The sequence below is a fragment of the Pseudophryne corroboree genome, chromosome 2, assembly GCF_028390025.1.
Source record: "Pseudophryne corroboree isolate aPseCor3 chromosome 2, aPseCor3.hap2, whole genome shotgun sequence".
In the NCBI taxonomy this organism is placed as follows: Eukaryota; Metazoa; Chordata; class Amphibia; order Anura; family Myobatrachidae; genus Pseudophryne; species Pseudophryne corroboree.
In genome coordinates, this window is record NC_086445.1 from 111,616,765 (window position 1) to 111,640,740 (window position 23,976).

A 23,976-nucleotide genomic window follows, 5' to 3' on the forward strand; every position below is an offset into this window, starting at 1 on the left:
ATGCTTCAATAGTGGTCTTCAGCTCTTCTGCATTCTTCTGTCTTATGTCTCTCATCTTTCTCTTGGCAATGCCCCATAGATTCTCTTTTTTCTTTAGCTCAGGTAAGACGCTTCTGGCGTTGTTTGTTGTTCAGGAGTGGCTTGACAAGAGGATCATGACATTTGAAGCCCATGTCCAGGATCAGTCTGTGTGTGGTGGCTCTTAATGCACTAACTCCAGCCTCAGTCCACTCCTTGTGAAGCTCCCCCACACTTTTGAATGGCCTTTTTCTGACAAGAAAAAAAAAAAGAACTGGTCTGTTGCTCAGTGGTCCAAAGTCCTCTTTTCTGATGAGAGCAAATTTTGCAGTTAATTTGGAAACCAAGGTCCCAGAGTATGGAGGAAGAATGGAGAGGCACACAATCCAAGATGCTCGAAGTCCAGTGTGAAGTTTCCACAGTGTGTGTTGATTTGGGGAGCCATGTCATCTGCTGGTGTTGGTCCACTGTGATTTATTAAGTCCAGAGTCAACGCAGCCGTCTACCTGGACATTTTAGAGCACTTCATGCTTCCTTCAGCAGACAAGCTTTATGGAGATGCTGACTTCATTTTCCAGCAGGACTTGGCACCTGTCCACACTGCCAAAAGTACCAAAACCTGGTTCAATGACTGTGGGATTACTGGGCTGGATTGGCCAGCAAACTTGCCTGACCTGAACCCCTTAGAGAATCTATGGGGCATTGCCAAGAGAAAGATGAGAGACATGAGACCGAACAATGCAGAAGAGTTGAAGGCCGCTATTGAAGCATCCTGGTCTTCCATAACACCTCAGCAGTGCCACAGGCTAATAGAATCTATGGGGGTAATTCCAAGTTGATCGAAGCAGGAATTTTGTTAGCAGTTGGGCAAAACCATGTGCACTGCAGGGGAGGCAGATTTAACATGTGCAGAGAGAGTTAGATTTGGGTGGGGTGTGTTCAAACTGCAATCTAATTTGCAGTGTAAAAATAAAGCAGCCAGTATTTACCCTGCACAGAGACAAAATAACCCACCCAAATCTAACTCTCTCTGCAAATGTTATATCTGTCCCCCCTGCAGTGCACATGGTTTTGCCCAACTGCTAAAAAATTTCCTGCTGCGATCAACTTGGAATTCCCCCTATGCCACGCCGCATTGAGGCAGTAATTCATGCAAAAGAGGCCCAAACTAAGTACTGAGTACATATGCATGATTATACTTTTCAGAGGTCCAACATTTCTGTTTGATTTTGGCCCTCATTCCGAGTTGTTCGCTCGCTAGCTGCTTTTAGCAGCATTGCACACGCTAGGCCGCCGCCCTCTGGGAGTGTATCTTAGCTTAGCAGAATAGCGAAGGAAAGATTAGCAGAACTGCTAATAAATAATTCTTTGCAGTTTCTGAGTAGCTCCAGACCTACTCACAGATTGCGATCAGCTCAGTCCGTTTAGTTCCTGGTTTGACGTCACAAACACGCCCTGCGTTCAGCCAGCCACTCCCCCGTTTCTCCAGACACTCCCGCATTTTTCCCTGGCACGCCTGCGTTTTTTTGCACACTCCAGGAAAACGCTCAGTTACCACCCAGAAACGCCCCTTTCCTGTCAATCACTCACCGATCAGCAGAGCGACTGAAAAGCACAGCAGGATCCACAGCAAAACTGCTAAGTTTTTAGTTAAATAACTAAGCGCATGTGCCCTGCGTGCCTTGCGCATGCGCAATTAGCAACAAATCGCAGCATAGCGAAAATCGGCAACGTGCGAACAACTCGGAATGACCACCTTTATGTAATATTCTAATTTCTCTAACGTCCTAGTGGATGCTGGGAACTCCGAAAGGACCATGGGGAATAGCGGGCTCCGAAGGAGGCTGGGCACTCTAGAAAGATTTAGGACTACCTGGTGTGCACTGGCTCCTCCCACTATGACCCTCCTCCAAGCCTCAGTTAGATTTTGTGCCCGGCCGAGGTTGGATGCACACTAGGGGCTCTCCTGAGCTCTTAGAAGAAAGATAGTCTTAGGTTTATTATTTTCAGTGAGACCTGCTGGCAACAGGCTCACTGCAGCGAGGGACTAAGGGGAGAAGAAGCGAACTCGCCTGCTTGCAGCCGGATTGGGCTTCTTAGGCTACTGGACACCATTAGCTCCAGAGGGATCGACCGCAGGCCCAGCCTTGATGTTCGGTCCCGGAGCCGCGCCGCCGTCCCCCTTACAGAGCCAGAAGCAAGAAGATGGTCCGGAAAATCGGCGGCATGAAGACATCAGTCTTCACCAAGGTAGCGCACAGCACTGCAGCTGTGCGCCATTGCTCCTCTCACACTTCACACTCCGGTCACTGAGGGTGCAGGGCGCTGGGGGGGGCGCCCTGAGGCAGCAATAAAAACACCTTGGCTGGCAAAAATACCTCAATATATAGCCCCAGGGGCTATATATGAGGTAAATACCCCTGCCAGATTCCATAAAAAAGCGGGAGAATAGGCCGCGGAAAAGGGGCGGAGCTATCTCCCTCAGCACACTGGGCGCCATTTTCCCTCACAGTTCCGCTGGAAGGAAGCTCCCTGGCTCTCCCCTGCAGACTACTCTACAGAAAAGGGTAAAAAAGAGAGAGGGGGGGCATTTAATTTGGCGCAGTATATAGTTATATTAAAAAGCAGCTATAAGGGACATAACTCAGTTAGTCCCTGCCTTATATAGCGCTCTGGTGTGTGCTGGCATACTCTCACTCTGTCCCCCCAAAGGGCTTTTGTGGGTCCTGTCCTCTATATAGAGCATTTCCTGTGTGTGTGGAGTGTGTCGGTACGGCTGTGTCGACATGTTTGATGAGGATAATGAGGTGGAGGCGGAGCAGATGCCTTTAGAAGGGATGTCACCCCCTGGGGGGCAGACACCTGAGTGGATGTGCGTATGGAAAGAAATGAGTGCACGTATAGACTCATTACATAAGAAATTTGACGACATGCCGACTGCGGGACAGCCGAGTTCTCAGCTCGTGCCTGTCCAGGTGTCTCAAAAGTCATCAGGGGCTCTGAAACGCCCGCTATCTCAGATGGCACAAGTAGATGTCGACACGGATACTGACACCAGTGTCGACGACGATGAGTCAAATTTAATGCCCATTAAGGCCATTCACTGCATGATTGAGGCAATGAAAGAGGTGTTAAATATCTCTGATTTACATCCAGGTACCACAAAAAAAGGGTATTATGTTTGGGGAGAAAAAACTACCTGTAGTTTTTCCCCCGTCAGATGAATTAAATGAAGTGTGTGAAGAAGCGTGGGCTTCCCCTGATAAGAAATTGGTAATTCCTAAGAAGGTACTAATGGCGTTCCCTTTCCCGCCAGAGGATAGGTTACGTTGGGAAACACCTCCTAGGGTGGATAAAGCGCTCACACGTTTGTCTAAAAAGGTGGCACTACCGTCTCAGGATACGGCCGCCCTTAAGGAACCTGCTGATAGAAAGCAGGAGGCGATCCTGAAGTCTGTATATACACACTCAGGCATTATACTTAGACCAGCTATTGCGTCAGCATGGATGTGCAGTGCTGCCGCTGCGTGGTCGGATAAACTGTCACGCCTCATGAATTTCAGCGATCAGTGGGCTCGCTCACAGGTGGATCCCTGGATCCTTCAAATAGTATCTCAGGGGTACAAGCTGGAATTCGAGGCGACTCCACCCCACCGGTTCCTAAAATCTGCCTTGCCGATTGCTCCCTCAGGCAGGGAGGCGGTGCTAGCTGCGATTCACAAGCTGTATTCCCAGCAGGTGATAATCAAGGTACCCCTACTTCAACAAGGCCGGGGTTACTATTCCACACTATTTGTGGTGCCGAAACCGGACGGTTCGGTGAGACCCATTTGAAATTTGAAATCCTTGAACACATACATAAAAAAATTCAAGTTCAAGATGGAATCGCTCAGGGCGGTTATTGCAAGCCTGGAGGAGGGGGATTACATGGTATCCCTGGACATCAAGGATGCTTACCTGCATGTCCCCATTTACCATCCTCACCAGGAGTACCTCAGATTTGTGGTACAGGATTGCCATTACCAATTCCAGACGCTGCCGTTTGGACTCTCCACGGCACCGAGGGTATTTACCAAGGTTATGGCGGAAATGATGATACTCCTTCGAAAAAAGGGAGTTTTAATTATCCCATACTTGGACGATCTCCTAATAAAGGCACGATCCAAGGAACAGTTGTTAGTGGGAGTGGCACTATCTCAGGAAGTGCTGCGCCAGCACGGCTGGATTCTGAATATCCCAAAGTCACAGCTGGTCCCGACGACACGTCTAATGTTCCTGGGAATGATTCTGGACACAGTCCAGAAAAAAGTGTTTCTCCCGGAGGAGAAAGACAGGGAGTTGTCTTCTCTAGTCAGAGACCTCCTAAAACCAAAATAGGTATCGGTGCATCACTGCACGCGGGTCCTGGGAAAGATGGTAGCTTCTTACGAAGCAATTCCATTCGGCAGATTCCATGCCAGGATTTTTCAGTGGGACCTGTTGGACAAGTGGTCCGGATCGCATCTTCAGATGCATCGCTTGATAACCCTGTCCCCAAGAACCAGGGTGTCTCTTCTGTGGTGGCTGCAGAGTGCTCATCTTTTGGAGGGCCGCAGATTCGGCATACAGGACTGGGTCCTGGTGACCACGGATGCCAGCCTACGAGGCTGGGGGGCAGTCACAAAGGGAAGAAACTTCCAAGGACTATGGTCAAGTCAGGAGACTTCCCTTCACATAAATATTCTGGAACTAAGGGCCATTTACAATGCCCTAAGTCAAGCAAAATCCCTGCTCCTACACCAGCCGGTGCTGATCCAGTCAGACAACATCACGGCAGTCGCCCATGTGAATCGACAGGGCGGCACAAGAAGCAGGATGGCAATGGCAGAAGCCACAAGGATTCTCCGATGGGCGGAAAATCATGTACTAGCACTGTCAGCAGTGTTCATCCCGGGAGTGGACAACTGGGAAGCAGACTTTCTCAGCAGGCACGACCTCCACCCGGGAGAGTGGGGACTTCATCCAGAAGTCTTCCAAATGATTGTAAATCAGTGGGGTCGTCCACAGGTGGACATGATGGCGTCCCGCCTAAACAAAAAACTAGAGAGGTATTGCGCCAGGTCAAGAGACCCTCAGGCGATAGCTGTGGACGCTCTAGTGACACCGTGGGTGTACCAGTCAGTTTATGTGTTCCCTCCTCTACCTCTCATACCAAAGGTATTGAGAATAATAAGAAAGCGAGGTGTAAACACAATTCTCGTGGTTCCGGATTAGCCAAGAAGAGCGTGGTACCCGGAACTTCAAGAGATGATCTCAGAGGACCCGTGGTCTCTGCCGCTCAGACAAGACCTGCTACAGCAGGGGCCCTGTCTGTTCCAAGACTTACAGCGGCTGCGTTTGATGGCATGGCGGTTGAACGCCGGATCCTGAAGGAAAAGGGCATTCCGGAGGAAGTCATTCCTACGCTTATTAAAGCTAGGAAAGGAGGTTACAGCAAATCATTATCACCGCATATGGCGGAAGTATGTTGCATGGTGTGAGGCCGAAAAGGCCCCAACAGAGGAATTTCAACTAGGTCGTTTTCTGCATTTCCTGCAAGCAGGAGTGAATATGGGCCTAAAACTAGTCTCCATTAAAGTACAGATCTCGGCTCTGTCGATTTTCTTTCAAAAAAAACTAGCTTCAGTACCTGAAGTTCAGACATTTGTGAAAGGAGTGCTGCATATTCAGCCCCCATTTGTGCCTCCTGTGGCACCTTGGGATCTCAACGTGATGTTGAGTTTCTTAAAATCACATTGGTTTGAGCCACTAAAAACCGTGGATCTGAAATATCTCACGTGGAAAGTGGTCATGTTATTGGCTTTGGCTTCAGCCAGGCGTGTGTCAGAATTGGCGGCTTTATCATGTAAAAGCCCTTATCTGATTTTCCATATGGATAGGGCAGAATTGAGGACTTGTCCCCAATTTCTCCCAAAGGTGGTGTCAGCGTTTCACCTGAACCAGCCTATTGTGGTGCCTGCGGCTACTAGGGACTTGGAGGACTCCAAGTTGCTAGACGTTGTCAGGGCCCTGAAAATATATGTTTCCAGGACGGCTGGAGTCAGAAAATCTGACTCGCTGTTTATCCTGTATGCACCCAACAAGCTGGGTGCTCCTGCTTCTAAGCAGACTATTGCTCGCTGGATTTGTAGTACAATTCAGCTTGCTCATTCTGTGGCAGGCCTGCCACAGCCAAAATCTGTAAATGCCCATTCCACTAGGAAGGTGGGCTCATCTTGGGCGGCTGCCCGAGGGGTCTCGGCTTTACAACTTTGCCGAGCAGCTACTTGGTCAGGGGCAAACACGTTTGCAAAATTCTACAAATTTGATACCCTGGCTGAGGAGGACCTGGAGTTCTCTCATTCGGTGCTGCAGAGTCATCCGCACTCTCCCGCCCGTTTGGGAGCTTTGGTATAATCCCCATGGTCCTTTCGGAGTTCCCAGCATCCACTAGGACGTTAGAGAAAATAAGAATTTACTCACCGGTAATTCTATTTCTCGTAGTCCGTAGTGGATGCTGGGCGCCCATCCCAAGTGCGGTTTATCTGCAATACTTGTACATAGTTATTGTTAACTAAATCGGGTTATTGTTGAGCCATCTGTTGAGAGGCTCAGTTGTTTCATACTGTTAACTGGGTTCAGATCACAAGTTGTACGGTGTGATTGGTGTGGCTGGTATGAGTCTTACCCGGGATTCAAAATCCTTCCTTATTGTGTACGCTCGTCCGGGCACAGTGTCCTAACTGAGGCTTGGAGGAGGGTCATAGGGGGAGGAGCCAGTGCACACCAGGTAGTCATAAATCTTTCTAGAGTGCCCAGCCTCCTTCGGAGCCCGCTATTCCCCATGGTCCTTTCGGAGTTCCCAGCATCCACTACGGACTACGAGAAATAGAATTACCGGTGAGTAAATTCTTATTTTTCTGAGATTTTGGATTTGGGGAAATCTTAAACTGTAAACCACAATCATCAAAATTATAACAAATAAAGGCTTGAAATATCTCACTTTGCATGTGATGGGTCTATATAATATATTAGTTTCACCTTTTAAGTTGAATTACTGAAAGAAATGAACTTTTGCATGATATTCTAATTTTCTGAGTTACACACACACACTACATATTTTGTGGACAGAAAGACTAATCCAGTATTTTATTCTGTGCAGTTGTTGTTGTTGTATATCACATTCCTAAAGTAACTACAATCCTGACATTTATTTAAAGATTAAGTATAGAAGGTTTGTTTTTTTAAAAGAAATAAATACATTTAAAAAATCCACTTTATTGCACTGTATTTGGTATTACAAAATGGGGAAAACTGACACATTTTATACATTAAGTAAAGTTAATGCAGGTGCTGATACTACATTTCGGGCCCAATTCTGCGTCACACACAGCTCCATATTAGGCCACATCTAGCGAATTTTAGTAAACTGTCCATGTGCTGTAAGGAACATACGCATCTCTGTCTGTCTATCCGTACATGAGTGTCAACTGTCATCTGAGGACAACTGGGCGCAGACAGGTAAGAGTATCGTCTCGTAGGAGTGTCATCTGAGTGTCGTGGGAGGATGTGGTATATGTCGACATTCATCATGTAGACAGTGATGAAATGTTGACATGTTAGAATGTCGACCTATCATCCATAGTGGCCCAGTGGTGACTTTCCTGCTCTTGACGGCCGCAGCAGCGTATTCCAGGTCCCATTGGTCATATGATCATCACTTCTGGGTCAGATATACCATCCGCCGATGTTGCGGTAATAAATTTGGCTTAACCTTTTTCCTTCCCCCAACCCTAACCCCCCCCCCCCCCCCCCACACACACACACAGCCTAACCCTAATGTCCACACATTGTCAACATTTTTACAATGTCGACTTCAAAACCTTTGACGTTTTAGTTTCGACATTACGAATGTTGACCCTGTCGAACCTTCTGACTATATCCCATCATGGGCGTGTACCCAGAGTTGCATCCGATTCCAAGACGTGCGTATGATGAGTAGACACCTATAAATGGTACCCACCATGTGGAAGGTGCAAGTGATGATGACTGCGCTAGAGCACAGGTGAAAGTATTGTGGCGTGATGCTAACACTTGGAAGATGTGCGTATCGTCGCATTAGCATTCCGTTACCAAAATGTCAGCATTACCAATGCAGCCGCATACCAGGCCCAAAGTTCTCACCAGGAAGCAGCAAATTCTGTTCTATAGTCAATATTATCACTTATTCCCAGCCATTAACAGAATGTCTACAAGACTGGGCCCCACTATTAAACCGCCAGCAATAATATTTAAATGTGTACTAGAAGGTTTCAAAAGCAATGAAACACGTACATTTATAGACATTTTAAACTGTTTCTCTGCCCAAAGAGTCATATGAAATCGGCATACCTGAACGTTGCAACGCAGTTGGTGATTGGCCAGCCTATGACAAATGACCTCTCTGGGAATGTGCTGCCCTCACAGACTTCCTCCATGCAGGATGCAATCCACATCTCACCCACACGCACATGGTGCTTCAGTTTATAGTGAGATGGGGACCTGCAAAAAAATAAATAAAAAGAACATCAGGGGCACATAAATGGAAAGTAACTCTTCAAGCATTTATATTCCATAAGTTTAGCTGTTGTATATTTACTGCATAGAGAGAGAGAACCCAAAATATACTAGGAGATTGGTGCATGGACTATATTCCATGTACAGGTGTTTTTTATTACGCTTATATCTTGTTGGTTTCAAATTTTGTTGACTTTTATGTTGCGAATGTTGCAGTTTGATTTGGTCCAGTGAAAGTTCCAATGTTTTATTGGCTAAAGGTTGTTCTAGCCCTGTTGATGTTTGATGGCTCTGATTAACAAAAGGCTGGATAAGACTCTTGTACATCCTAGAGTGCTGATTGGCTGAAAAATTGTTCTTGATGCCCTGGTATGATGAGGTCTTGGCCAAACCATGTTGGGAATTTTGAACCCCCTCTATAGATGCATCACCACGGCGATGACAGAAGCATGGTCGCACCATGCTGGGGCAGTGGCTGAGCCTCTTTGGTAGGCTGGGTTCCGCCCAGCCCTGTTAATCTGTACCACCTTCTCTCTGCACCCATGCTGGGTTTAGCTCTAATTGGCTAAAGATTGTCTAGCCTCTAGAACATTGTAATGGTATGACTGGTAGGCTTTGCAACCTCAGAACGGTATACATTCAAAATACAGACTGTCGGGATCCCGGCAGCAAGAAAAACCTCCCTGTACACGTAATAACATTTAGCTGGCCCACAGGGGCAAGGTCAGAATTTTTAAAGGGGAGAGGGGAGATTCCAATTGTACAATTCACCAAAATATGGTTATTATATTGTGTTCTGAAAAAGTGTACAGCTTGTACTATGCTATGAATGTCTCCAATGTACGCTATTGCGTAGAGCAAGAAACTGTCATACAACAGAACTTCATTTATTTGTACTTTAAACAGTTAGGCCCAGATTTATCAAGCCTTGGAGAGTGATAAGTTGCACGGTGATAAAGTACCAACCAATCAGCTCCTGTCATTTTTCAAACACATCCCATAACATGACAGTTAGGAGCTGGTTGGTCGGTACTTTATCACTGTGAAATGTATCACTCCCCAAGGCTTGATAAATCTGGGCCTTAATGTCTGGCCTCCACAGCCCCCTCCTCCAGAACCTGACCATTGGGGATTGGATTGAGATTGGATCTGACAGATTAAGGGAAGGGACCAAATGAAATATCAATACACAAGATATCATCAGAATGATAGATCTACTGTCTTGTAATAAAATAAAGGTAGATCGCTCAGCTATAGGCTGTGCTTTTCCATTACAGTGACCAGCCAAAGTACTCCGAGCAAGAAACAAGTGCACATATTAATTCCAGCTTATCTAATTACCAGTCCGGTGCTCCTGTGCTAGGGAAGGCAGTATTATATTCACTGCAAGAACAGGCAGTAACTTCCTTTAATTACCAAGGTCACATTTATTATATGAGGTTTACAAATAGTGACCAAGACAAACAGCAACATCATATCCCCATAAAGATGCTTTAATATTCAATAAAAACCATTAGCGTGGCACTCCTATCACTGTGATGGACTCATCTGCATATGATGGTTTCTCATTGAGCTTGTCACTCATGTGCTACTGTTTATAGGACGGCTATTATTTTAAACACCAGAGCTGGAAAGATTTTTGTCCAGGTTTCATTGTTCCTCTTCCTGATGATTCCCATTAGAAAAGATTTCAATGAAGAAAACAACAAATCTGCTTCCTGAAAAACAAAAGTTCCTGTCACGATCTACTTACATAAGAAGGAAACATTTGCCTGGCAGCATTGCAGAGACCCCCCCCCTCACACAATGTCATTATGTTGACAACCAACAGAGGTCAACAATGATTTTTTTTAAAGGTCATTATATTATTAAATACTGGACGTAGAAATCCAGTTTTGCTTTGGTGTGGCAAATGCAGCACAATATTTAGCATTTATAGGACACTGTTCACACAATTATAGGGAGGCAATTTACAAAAGCTTCCAACACTGAGAATTAGTGGTGTTGCCCGTAGCATCCAATCAAATATTGTCTATAATTTCTCTATTGCCTTTTAGAAAATGATAGACAACACTTCATTGGTTGCTATGGGCAACATCACCACTTCTCTGTTTTAGAAGCTTAAGTAAATTTACAGCTAGGAGTTTATCCTAGGGATGGCCAACGGTGGCTGGCCATCAATGGTTGCCATTGTTGGAACCATCGGTGATAACCATCGACGGCACTTAAACCATCTACGGTGAACCATCGATGGCCATCGCTGAAAGGTGCTGGCCGGGCCGCAGGCCAATCAAAACACAGGGGTGGGGCTTAGAGGGTGTCAGGGGCGGAGCTATGCTCCGTGTCCCGACCCCTTGCAAAAAAATAAAAAAAATATTTGTTTAGGCTGTGCCATCGATGGAGGGAAACCATCTGGTTCTCTCCCATCGATGGCAAAAACATTCTACATCGGCCAAAAACCATTGATGATTTGGAATCATCGATAGTCAATGGCCATCCCTAGTTTATCCACAGTAGGACGATTTACTGAAGGTCAAGGTGTTACGTTCCGTATTCGGTCCGAACTCAAAAATGAGATAAAATGACATATTTACTATTACTATAATTGTAGTGATCATTTATTTAGAAAGCGAGAGCATGTTATGCAGAGGTGCACCCTGAGTCATCTTTGTAAATAATCCCTTTTTTTGTACAGTAAATCCAACAAGCAAGAGGTGATTACGGTTTTGACTTTCATTAAAAATATTCAGACATTTGTTTATTTGTAATATGCAATTTAAATAAAATAATATATCGCTAATGTCATAGAAAGGGTTAAGCGGACACACCAGGAATTCCCAAAATAAACTCTTTAATATTACCGGTATGTCCATTCTCTGTAATCTCCCCCACGCCTGCCCATAAGGACACGAGGACACCAATCGGGATTCTGTATGCATATTTATGGTCTGACCCATGTCTCTAAGTGTAACGTAGGGAAGACAGGGACAAGAGCATGCGGTAAACACATGATCCATTTATATAACTTATATATAAATAGAAATCACATCAACAGCACGGAGCATTCAGCACAAGACAGAGCTGCGTACAATGGAGATACAGTAACAAATTTACTAATTAAATTAATGGTCATGAGAACATTAAATAGCACATAATAAATGAGGACATTGAATTACACTAATGTCCTCCAACAAGCAATGTTTTATAATGCAATGTTCCAAGTCCACATTAAGTGTCCATTGTGACTTACATCAGGAGTAACTTCTCTGTGGATATTCATTTAACCTCTACAGAGAGGGGGACAGGGGTAATTGGAGCAGGTGTACCATGAAACTCTCGGTGTACCAGTCCTCTACCCACTAGCTTGCTTAAAGCAGGATTAGGAATCGTGGTGCAACAATCCCTGGATCTGCAAATCCCAACATGATCTATCAGTCAATCAGTAAAAACCGTCGCTGAAGTGGACATGCACACTGAAATGTGCTAGGTGAACAAAGAGACACGTGGGTCTGTACTTTTTTGGGTTCATAAATGACTGTTCATGAGGATGAGTGTGACTGAATAACCTCACTCCGCCAGTCAGCCAGTTACAGATTTGATGCATGTAGAAGGATGTTACTCCTTTAAGAGCAACCTGACTGTACTTATTTCACTACTAATATGGAATCCCTTTCATCATCATTCACCACCTGTTACTGACTCCTTCCACTGCACTCTGGGCGGGTAACTCACCGCCACCACCAGGCTCCTACACCGCTACCTGGAACAGCTCATTGCATGCAGGCCCCTACACCACTTCTCCTAAACTCCTACAACTGGTACCTGGAACCACTTCTCCGAGGTTCCTACCACAGTACCTGGAATCCTTTACTTCTGGGTAAGTGCAGTCACTCTGCTGCAACACCTCCTGGTTGCTGCTAGCTAATTCCCACTGTTTCCTCACTACACACTAGTCTACGCTTAGTAGCTGGTTCATGCTTCAGCTTGGAGAACTTGGACTTGACCCAGCACAAGCAGAGTCCAGAATGGCATCCTGTACTATTCTGGTGGTCACAGGATACAGCAGACATTTTCTGGAAAGCAGTAAGATGTTTATTGCTCAAAGAACATGTCTTTGCAAAGACAGTTACTCCACAGCACACAAGATGATACAGAAGTACATCCCTTTCAGAATGGTCAGAGAATATATATCTTACAGAGCCACATCAGACCTTTAAACAAATAAAGCACACAACACAGCAGGGGTCAAGGCCCAAGCCTCTATGGATAAGTTAACAAATCAGGAAACTGTCTCCTAAAATAAAAACTTTAATTCATACCTACCTACTCTCCCGGAAGTTGTAGGAACTCCCAATTTTTAGGCTACTTCTCCACACCGTCAAATGAGTGGGCACTCCTCCCGCATCCCCCGCTGATTCCTAGGACTTTGTAGGTCAATATGGAGTCAAGAGCCATCATTTTAGCCCCACCCCTTCCTCAAGGACCCATTTTACAGTATTTGCCTGATGGAGGCAGGGTATAATGATGTGGAAGTTCCCAGCTGCATCTCCCAGAAAGCAGTATTTAAATATCACCAAGTATGCTTACATTTCACATGAACTTGTCAACTACATTCCTCCATTGATATATTAACCATTTACCTCACAGAATATTTAGTCATCGGGAAACAAACTACATTATTTTGATTTAGCACGATCTGTCTCTTTCATAAAGATGTCCTTAGAAAACTCCAACATACAGGAATACCCCCCGGAGTGTATTGAATGAACATAAACAAAGTTTGGTACCTTAACCCTAGTATAAACGTGTTAGCCTGCGCACTGCGGACACTGGGATCTTTTGCTGATGTCTGCATAGCGCTGGCTATTAAATTTACCCTTAAGAGCCTTCTGCTAGTGCCAGAATAATTACCATATAACTTCTTAAAACAAATCTATTCATCAAACTGACAATATCTTATAAAACATAGGGGTCTATTTACTAAGCCTTGGATGGAGATAAAGGGCGTCATTCTGACCCGATCGCACGCTGCAGTTTATCGCAGCAGTGCGATCGGGTCAGTACTGCGCATGCCAGATGGCCGAAGGCCGTCGTTGCCTAGCGGTCGCTTTTCCCTGACAGGCAGAGACGGTCGCTGGGCGGGAGGGGGCTGGACCATTGGGGGGGGGGGGGGGGGGGGGGGCGGGCAAGAAATGCCAGACAATGACTATGCGATGTAGCTGGAGCCCGGCACCACCAATATAGTCAATGTTACGCTGCCTGCACACTCTATTTTTTCTTGCATTGCCGACCCCGCGGGGCCGCACATCGGTATCACAAGCTCTATATAGTCCATATCGCAAGGAAAATCGCACCCTTTGTATGCACCTTCAGACTCTCCGCACATGTTACCTCTGCCCCACCTGCAGTGCAGAATGGCTTTGTCCAGTTGTGTGCTTTTTTCCCCACAAACCTGAATCAGGCCTTTAGTACAGAAATAGCTACTAAGTTCATTATTAGTGTATAAAGATGATAAATTCAGGGATATATACTCAAGCACGGGAATGGCTACTCGTGGCGGAGCAGTGATACCAGGCATGTTACGTCATACAGCTGAGGGCATCTCTGCTCTCCTCACACAGAACCTCTGTAACATACTGTATATATTATGTCCCTGTTATACGGACTGCATAATGAGACGAGGTCGTCAAATGAGTCTTATTTAAACTGACTGGAATAAGAGAATGTGAACAGATGAATTGTTATCTAATATATAAAAATGAAAATTTGTTCTTCTGTTCTATACAAATCCAGTTTACAAGCAAAGATCGTGACATTTTACATACAAGCGTATTAAAACATGGCGGAGGCAACTAAAACAATTTGAAATCCCTAGCACCCCCAGGGGGGCAGACAGCAGCACAGAGTATATCAGGAGAAAGCATAACTCAAGAATTCCTGGAGCAATGTACTCAAAAATTGGTACACATATGCCTTACAATCTGGCAACAAACACTATGGGAGGAACACACCCCTAGCACCTTTAGGAGTGAGGCAGCAGCACTGAGTATTTCAGCAGACAGCATAACTCTGGAATGCCTGCAGCAATTTACAACAAACTTGGTACATATCTGACTTACAATCTGGAAACAAACACTGTGGGAGTCAGACACCCCTAGCACCCCTAGGGGTGAGACAGCAGCACAGAGTATGTCAGCAGACAGACAGCACAACTGTGGAAGGCCTTGAGCAATTTACACCAAACTTGGTAAACATCTGACTTAAAATCTTGGAACAAACTCTGTGGAGGTTAGACACCCCTAAGAGTGTGACAGCAGCACATAGTATTTCAGGAGACAGTAAAACTGTGGAAAGCCTGGAGCAATTTACACCAAACTTGGTACACAACTTACAATCTGGGAACAAACTCTGTGGGGGTTAGAAACTAGGGATGTGCACTTGAAATTTTTCGGGTTTTGTGTTTTGGTTTTGGGTTCGGTTCCGCGGCCGTGTTTTGGGTTCGACCGCGTTTTGGCAAAACCTCACCGAATTTTTTTTGTCGGATTCGGGTGTGTTTTGGATTCGGGTGTTTTTTTCAAAAAACCCTAAAAAACAGCTTAAATCATAGAATTTGGGGGTCATTTTGATCCCAAAGTATTATTAACCTCAAAAACCATAATTTCCACTCATTTTCAGTCTATTCTGAATACCTCACACCTCACAATATTATTTTTAGTCCTAAAATTTGCACCGAGGTCGCTGGATGACTAAGCTAAGCGACCCTAGTGGCCGACACAAACACCTGGCCCATCTAGGAGTGGCACTGCAGTGTCACGCAGGACGGCCCTTCCAAAAAACACTCCCCAAACAGCACATAACGCAAAGAAGAAAAAAAGAGGCGCAATGAGGTAGCTGTGTGAGTAAGCTAAGCGACCCTAGTGGCCGACACAAACACCTGGCCCATCTAGGAGTGTCACTGCAGTGTCACGCAGGATGGCCCTTCCAAAAAACACTCCCCAAACAGCACATGACGCAAAGAAGAAAAAAAGAGGCGCAATGAGGTAGCTGTGTGAGTAAGATAAGCGACCCTAGTGGCCGACACAAACACCTGGCCCATCTAGGAGTGGCACTGCAGTGTCACGCAGGATGGCCCTTCCAAAAAACACTCCCCAAACAGCACATGATGCAAAGAAGAAAAAAAGAGGCGCAATGAGGTAGCTGTGTGAGTAAGCTAAGCGACCCTAGTGGCCGACACAAACACCTGGCCCATCTAGGAGTGGCACTGCAGTGTCACGCAGGATGGCCCTTCCAAAAAACACTCCCCAAACAGCACATGACGCAAAGAAGAAAAAAAGAGGCGCAATGAGGTAGCTGTGTGAGTAAGATAAGCGACCCTAGTTGCCGACACAAACACCTGGCCCATCTAGGAGTGGCACTGCAGTGTCACGCAGGATGGCCCTTCCAAAAAACACTCCCCAAACAGCACATGACGCAAATAAAAATGAAAGAAAAAAGAGGTGCAAGATGGAATTGTCCTTGGGCCCTCCCACCCACCCTTATGTTGTATAAACAGGACATGCACACTTTAACCAACCCATCATTTCAGTGACAGGGTCTGCCACACGACTGTGACTGAAATGACGGGTTGGTTTGGACCCCCACCGAAAAAGAAGCAATTAATCTCTCCTTGCACAAACTGGCTCTACAGAGGCAAGATGTCCACCTCATCATCATCCTCCGATATATCACCGTGTATATCCCGCTCCTCACAGATTATCAATTCGTCCCCACTGGAATCCACCATCTCAGCTCCCTGTGTACTTTGTGGAGGCAATTGCTGCTGGTCAATGTCTCCACGGAGGAATTGATTATAATTCATTTTAATGAACATCATCTTCTCCACATTTTCTGGAAGTAACCTCGTACGCAGATTGCTGACAAGGTGAGCGGCGGCACTAAACACTCTTTCGGAGTACACACTTGTGGGAGGGCAACTTAGGTAGAATAAAGCCAGTTTGTGCAAGGGCCTCCAAATTGCCTCTTTTTCCTGCCAGTATAAGTACGGACTGTCTGACGTGCCTACTTGGATGCGGTCACTCATATAATCCTCCACCATTCTTTCAATGGTGAGAGAATCATATGCAGTGACAGTAGACGACATGTCCGTAATCGTTGTCAGGTCCTTCAGTCCGGACCAGATGTCGGCATCAGCAGTCGCTCCAGACTGCCCTGCATCACCGCCAGCGGGTGGGCTCGGAATTCTGAGCCTTTTCCTCGCACCCCCAGTTGCGGGAGAATGTGAAGGAGGAGATGTTGACAGGTCTCGTTCCGCTTGACTTGACAATTTTCTCACCAGCAGGTCTTTGAACCCCAGCAGACTTGTGTCTGCCGGAAAGAGAGATCCAAGGTAGGTTTTAAATCTAGGATCGAGCACGGTGGCCAAAATGTAGTGCTCTGATTTCAACAGATTGACCACCCGTGAATCCTTGTTAAGCGAATTAAGGGCTCCATCCACAAGTCCCACATGCCTAGCGGAATCGCTCCCTTTTAGCTCCTCCTTCAATGCCTCCAGCTTCTTCTGCAAAAGCCTGATGAGGGGAATGACCTGACTCAGGCTGGCAGTGTCTGAACTGACTTCACGTGTGGCAAGTTCAAAAGGTTGCAGAACCTTGCACAACGTTGAAATCATTCTCCACTGCACTTGAGACAGGTACATTCCACCTCCTATATCGTGCTCAATTGTATAGGCTTGAATGGCCTTTTGCTGCTCCTCCAACCTCTGAAGCATATAGAGGGTTGAATTCCACCTCGTTACCACTTCTTGCTTCAGATGATGGCAGGGCAGGTTCAGGCGTTTTTGGTGGTGCTCCAGTCTTCTGTACGTGGTGCCTGTACGCCGAAAGTGTCCCGCAATTCTTCTGGCCACCGACAGCATCTCTTGCACGCCCCTGTCGTTTTTTAAAAAATTCTGCACCACCAAATTCAAGGTATGTGCAAAACATGGGACGTGCTGGAATTTGCCCATATTTAATGCACACACAATATTGCTGGCGTTGTCCGATGCCACAAATCCACAGGAGAGTCCAATTGGGGTAAGCCATTCCGCGATGATCTTCCTCAGTTGCCGTAAGAGGTTTTCAGCTGTGTGCGTATTCTGGAAACCGGTGATACAAAGCGTAGCCTGCCTAGGAAAGAGTTGGCGTTTGCGAGATGCTGCTACTGGTGCCGCCGCTGCTGTTCTTGCGGCGGGAGTCCATACATCTACCCAGTGGGCTGTCACAGTCATATAGTCCTGACCCTGCCCTGCTCCACTTGTCCACATGTCCGTGGTTAAGTGGACATTGGGTACAACTGCATTTTTTAGGACACTGGTGAGTCTTTTTCTGACGTCCGTGTACATTCTCGGTATCGCCTGCCTAGAGAAGTGGAACCTAGATGGTATTTGGTAACGGGGGCACACTGCCTCAATAAATTGTCTAGTTCCCTGTGAACTAACGGCGGATACCGGACGCACGTCTAACACCAACATAGTTGTCAAGGCCTCAGTTATCCGCTTTGCAACAGGATGACTGCTGTGATATTTCATCTTCCTCGCAAAGGACTGTTGGACAGTCAATTGCTTGGTGGAAGTAGTAAAAGTGGGCTTACGACTTCCCCTCTGGGATGACCATCGACTCCCAGCAGCAACAACAGCAGCGCCAGCAGCAGTAGGCGTTACACGCAAGGATGCATCGGAGGAATCCCAGGCAGGAGAGGACTCGTCAGAATTGCCAGTGACATGGCATGCAGGACTATTGGCATTCCTGGGGAAGGAGGAAATTGACACTGAGGGAGTTGGTGGGGTGGTTTGCGTGAGCTTGGTTACAAGAGGAAGGGATTTACTGGTCAGTGGACTGCTTCCGCTGTCGCCCAAAGTTTTTGAACTTGTCACTGACATTATGAATGTGCTGCAGGTGACGTATAAGGGAGGATGTTCCGAGGTGGTTAACGTCCTTACCCCTACTTATTACAGCTTGACAAAGGCAACACACGGCTTGACAAATGTTGTCCGCATTTCTGGTGAAATACTTCCACACCGAAGAGCTGATTTTTTTGGTATTTTCACCAGGCATGTCAACGGCCCTATTCCTCCCACGGACAACAGGTGTCTCCCCGGTGCCTGACTTAAACAAACCACCTCACCATCAGAATCCTCCTTGTCAATTTCCTCCCCAGCGCCAGCAACACCCATATCCTCCTCATCCTGGTGTACTTCAACACTGACATCTTCAATCTGACTATCAGGAACTGGACTGCGGGTGCTCCTTCCAGCACTTGCAGGGGGCGTGCAAATGGTGGAAGGCGCATGCTCTTCACGTCCAGTGTTGGGAAGGTCAGGCATCGCAACCGACACAATTGGACTCTCCTTGTGGATTTGGGATTTCGAAGAACGCACAGTTCTTTGCGGTGCTTTTGCCAGCTTGAGTCTTTTCAGTTTTCTAGCGAGAGGCTGAGTGCTTCCATCCTCATGTGAAGCTGAACCACTAGCCATGAACATAGGCCAGGGCCTCAGCCGTTCCTTGCCACTCCGTGTGGTAAATGGCATATTGGCAAGTTTACGCTTCTCCTCCGACAATTTTATTTTAGATTTTGGAGTCCTTTTTTTTACTGATATTTGGTGTTTTGGATTTTACATGCTCTGTACTATGACATTGGGCATCGGCCTTGGCAGACGACGTTGCTGGCATTTCATCGTCTCGGCCATGACTAGTGGCAGCAGCTTCAGCACGAGGTGGAAGTGGATCTTGATCTTTCCCTAATTTTGGAACCTCAACATTTTTGTTCTCCATATTTTAATAGGCACAACTAAAAGGCACCTCAGGTAAACAATGGAGATGGATGGATACTAGTATACTTATGGATGGACGAGCGACTGCCGACACAGAGGTAGCTACAGCCGTGGACTACCGTACTGTGTCTGCTGCTAATATAGACTGGATGATAATGAGATGAAATCAATATATATATATATATATATATATATATATATATATAATATCACTAGTACTGCAGCCGGACAGGTATATATATTTATTATGTAATGACTGATGACGGACCTGCTGGACACTGTCAGCTCAGCAGCACCGCAGACTGCTACAGTAAGCTACTATAGTAGTATGTATAAAGAAGAAAGAAAAAAAAAAAAACACGGGTAGGTGGTATACAATTATGGATGGACGAGCGACTGCCGACACAGAGGTAGCTACAGCCGTGGACTACCGTACTGTGTCTGCTGCTAATATAGACTGGATGATAATGAGATGAAATCAATATATATATATAATATCACTAGTACTGCAGCCGGACAGGTATATATATTTATTATGTAATGACTGATGACGGACCTGCTGGACACAGTCAGCTCAGCAGCACCGCAGACTGCTACAGTAAGCTACTATAGTAGTATGTATAAAGAAGAAAGAAAAAAAAAAAAACCACGGGTAGGTGGTATACAATATTATATATATATTATATACAATTATATATATATATATATATATATATATATTAAACTGGTGGTGACTGGTGGTCAGGTCACTGGTCACACTATCAGCAACTTGCAAGTAGTACTCCTAAGCAGACAATCACAATATATATTATACTGGTGGTCAGTGTGGTCACAATGGCAGTGTGGCACTCTGGCAGCAAAAGTGTGCACTGTACGTTATATGTACTCCTGAGTCCTGCTCTCAGACTCTAACTGCTCCCCACTGTCAGTGTCTCCCCCCACAAGTCAGATAATATACAGTCACACTATCTATCACTTCAGCAAGTAACTAGTACTCCTCCTAATGCTCCCCAAAATTACTACTGTGTCTCTCTCTACTGTCTCACTCTCTTCTCTATAAACGGAGAGGACGCCAGCCACGTCCTCTCCCTATGAATCTCAATGCACGTGTGAAAATGGCGGCGACGCGCGGCTCCTTATATAGAATCCGAGTCTCCGATAGAATCCGAGCCTCGCGAGAATCCGACAGCGGGATGATGACGTTCGGGCGCGCTCGGGTTAACCGAGCAAGGCGGGAAGATCCGAGTCGCTCGGCCCCGTGTAAAAAAACATGAAGTTCGGGCGGGTTCGGATTCCGAGGAACCGAACCCGCTCATCCCTATTAGAAACCCCTACCACCCCTAGGGGTAGGACAGCAGCACAGAGTATTTCAGGAGACAACATAACTCCCGAATGGCTAGGCCAATTTACAACCAAGTTGGTACACATATGACTTACACTCGGGAAACAAACACTGTGGAGGTCAGACACCCCTAGCACCCCTAGGGGTGGGACAGCAGCACAAAGTATTTCAGGAGACAGCATAACTGTGGAAGGCCTGGAGCAATTTACATCAAACTTGGTACACATCTGACTTACAATCTGGGAACAAACTCTGTGGGGGTTAGACACCCCTAGCGGTTGTACAGCAGCACAGAGTATTTCAGGAGACTGCATAACTCCAGAATGCCTAGACCAATTTACAACAAACTTGGTACACATATGATTTACAAGCTGGGAACAAACACTGTGGGGTAATACACCCCTAGCACCCCTATGGTTGAGGCAGCACAGAGTTTTTCATCAGACGGCATAACTCTGGAATGCCTGGAGCAATTTACACCAAACTTGCTACACATATTACTTACACTCTGGGAACAAACACTGTGGGGGGAACACACCACTAGCGGGTGAGCCAGCAGGTGGGGTGATATCAGGACATGCATGATATGTCAGTGATGACAGGGCTGCATGTGACAGGGCCAGTGACATGATGTGAGGAGGGGAATGGAGGTAGCACGAACCCACACACTGAGAGTCATATAGTGGAAGTAGCACGGCCCCCTAGCAGCACAGAGTATATCAGGAGATACATAATGTGCTGTGCTATTTTTAAATTGGGTTTTCATTTTATTGATGTGTATAACATTTTACATGCTTTTTATAGTATGTTATTTATACTGTGTGTTTAATATTTAAATTAATTTTTGTAAACAAACATTCTTAAAATCCCAGGCAACGCCGGGTACTCCAGCTAGTAAGTTATAATACAGTTTGAAACATTGGGTGATCAAGGTTATCAGTGCTGGCAGCCTTCTATGATTATGGAGTGATCTCTTGAAAATGTTTGGATAGGAGCCACTACGTCCCACTTACCCAGTGAACCAGCAGCGCCCCTGAGTCACACTGCACATCTACGGAGAAGTTGTACTTACTTTGACTTTGCAATGATCAGGATGTCTGTAAAGAGGAACAAGTGCCGGTCCTGGGTCTGCAGGCCGGTCTTCAGCTGGACATGGCTATGGGTTATGAACGATCGGCTGGGGCAGACGAACGCCTGGACAAGTGGGCACGATTCCGGACTTACAGGCGAAAAACAACCATCTCTGCAATCACAGGAGAAAACGTATTATCATTAAACGATTGAGCAATAGCACGTAATGCAAGATAAACAGTAACAAACAATATTGCTGTGGTTAATATGAGTAGAGGTATGAAGTTATAAAATAACAAATACAAATATATAAACACATCTCCCCCATAGACCTCAATATGGGGGAAATGGATCAAGCCTTGGAGACAAAGTGGATAAGTTGCCCAAAGCAAATAAATCAGCTTCTGTCATTTATTTAACACAGTCTTTGAATAGACAATTATAAGCTTTTGGTTGCTTTGGGCAACTACTCCACTTTATCTATCTCCAAGGCTTGATACATCTCCCCAAATATCCTTACGGTAATTTCTGCTAGGAGGGTGACTATAGCCTCATGACAGGGGACTTTAGTAGTGCGTACGTGAGTCAGTGCTGTGTCTCCGAGCGTCCACCTTACCAATGCCCAAAGCTTACTGTAGGAAGTCACATCTGCTGCACTTGGAGAGATAAAGGGGCTCATTCAGTATTGCTATCTGTCGCATTGCGCATGCTCCGTTTTTATAGCGGTAAAAGGTAACATGTAGAGAAAATATTCCTTTTCCCCGCTTCTGTAGATGTCACACATCCTGCACTTATATCACCGCTTAGCCTTTGAAGAGCATCTCTAGCTCTAGCTATGTAAAGGAACACTAAATACTGAAATGGAAATTTGCATATATGAGCCATGGATATATACATTGTTCTGTGTTTACATCATATTGCACCGTGGCTGTTTAACAAAAAAACAAAAACAAAACATTACTTTCTACTCCACTGCAGACAGCTGAAGCCTCTATCTCATCTCCAGTACATATAAGCAAAGACTGCAGGCATTTGAGCTGCTGTGACATCACTGGCCCCACATCTGTGTATGACTCCAGCAATCAGATAGGAGACCTGTTTCAGGTCCCACCGCAGAAGCTGCATGTGCAGTAAGGGCCCTGCGATGGGCTAACGGCCATTAGGTCGACAGTCATTATGTCGACCACTATTGGTCGACATGCATTAGTTCGACGTGGTCATTAGGTCGACATGGAAAAATGTCGACATGGGTTTAAAAAATTGTTAACTTTTTCATGCTTTACGATCCACGTGGACTATGATTAGGAATAGTAAGCGAGCCATGCGAGGGGACACTGTGCACTAATTGGGGTTCCCCGTCACTTTACGAAGAAAATAACCCCCAAAAAAGTTTTAGAAAACTCATGTCGACTTTTTTCCATGTCAACCTAGTACATGTTGACCTAATGACCATGTCGACCTAGTAACCATGTCGACCTAATGCATGTCGACCAATAGTGGTCGACCTAATGACCCATACCCCTGCAATGTCGGTAGCAGATTGGCTGCTGACTGTCAGTGATTGACAGTCTGCAGTCATTTGGGGGCCGGGAGGAGGTGGTGATGGCTTCTGTTTCCCAATACAGAGGCATGCCGCTACTGCGATCACTGGTGATCCGATGAACACGGATGACTAATGCAAACAGGAAACGTTTACTGATATCAGACGGGTTGGTGTTGAAATGACTGCCGTCGGTACAGTGACGGTCAGAATACTGACCGCGGCATCCCACTGTTTAGAATCACGAAACTTAACCCCCCTTCCACACACAGCCTAACCCTCCTTGGTGATGCCTAACCCCCCCCCCAATGCCCGCAGCGTAAACCTAACTCCCCCTTCCAGCAGCATCCGCAACAGCGATGCACTCTCAAACCATACATACGGTGAGATTCGGGCTAAGCCCAATTCTCACTATGCGACAGGGGCTAGGTCGGTATTGCAAGCACATATTGACTGTGTTTGTGATACTGACTACGTGCGATTTTGGCTAAGTGTCAATTTTGACTATCTTTTCTACGAGATAGTCAAAATTGACTTGCCTGCACAGTCTGACTATGCTTGCGATGCCGACCGCGCGGGACTGCGCATCGGCATCGAATCTGGATCGCAAGGTGACTCTCACCT

At 46.0% G+C, this 23,976-nt stretch overlaps 1 protein-coding gene across 2 annotated transcripts in view; it reads right to left on the bottom strand.

Annotated features, from left to right (window-relative positions):
* The window catches only part of ARHGAP20 (Rho GTPase activating protein 20), a 172,712-nt gene that overhangs the window by 85,101 nt on the left and 63,635 nt on the right, over window positions 1–23,976 (bottom strand). For both annotated transcript variants that reach the window (XM_063951613.1, XM_063951614.1), the window contains exons 3-4: window positions 21,814–21,984; window positions 8,428–8,577 (exon numbers count right to left, since the gene is read on the bottom strand). In XM_063951613.1, the coding sequence (XP_063807683.1) occupies window positions 8,428–8,577; window positions 21,814–21,984 (321 nt within the window). The remainder of the gene's footprint in view (window positions 1–8,427; window positions 8,578–21,813; window positions 21,985–23,976) is intronic.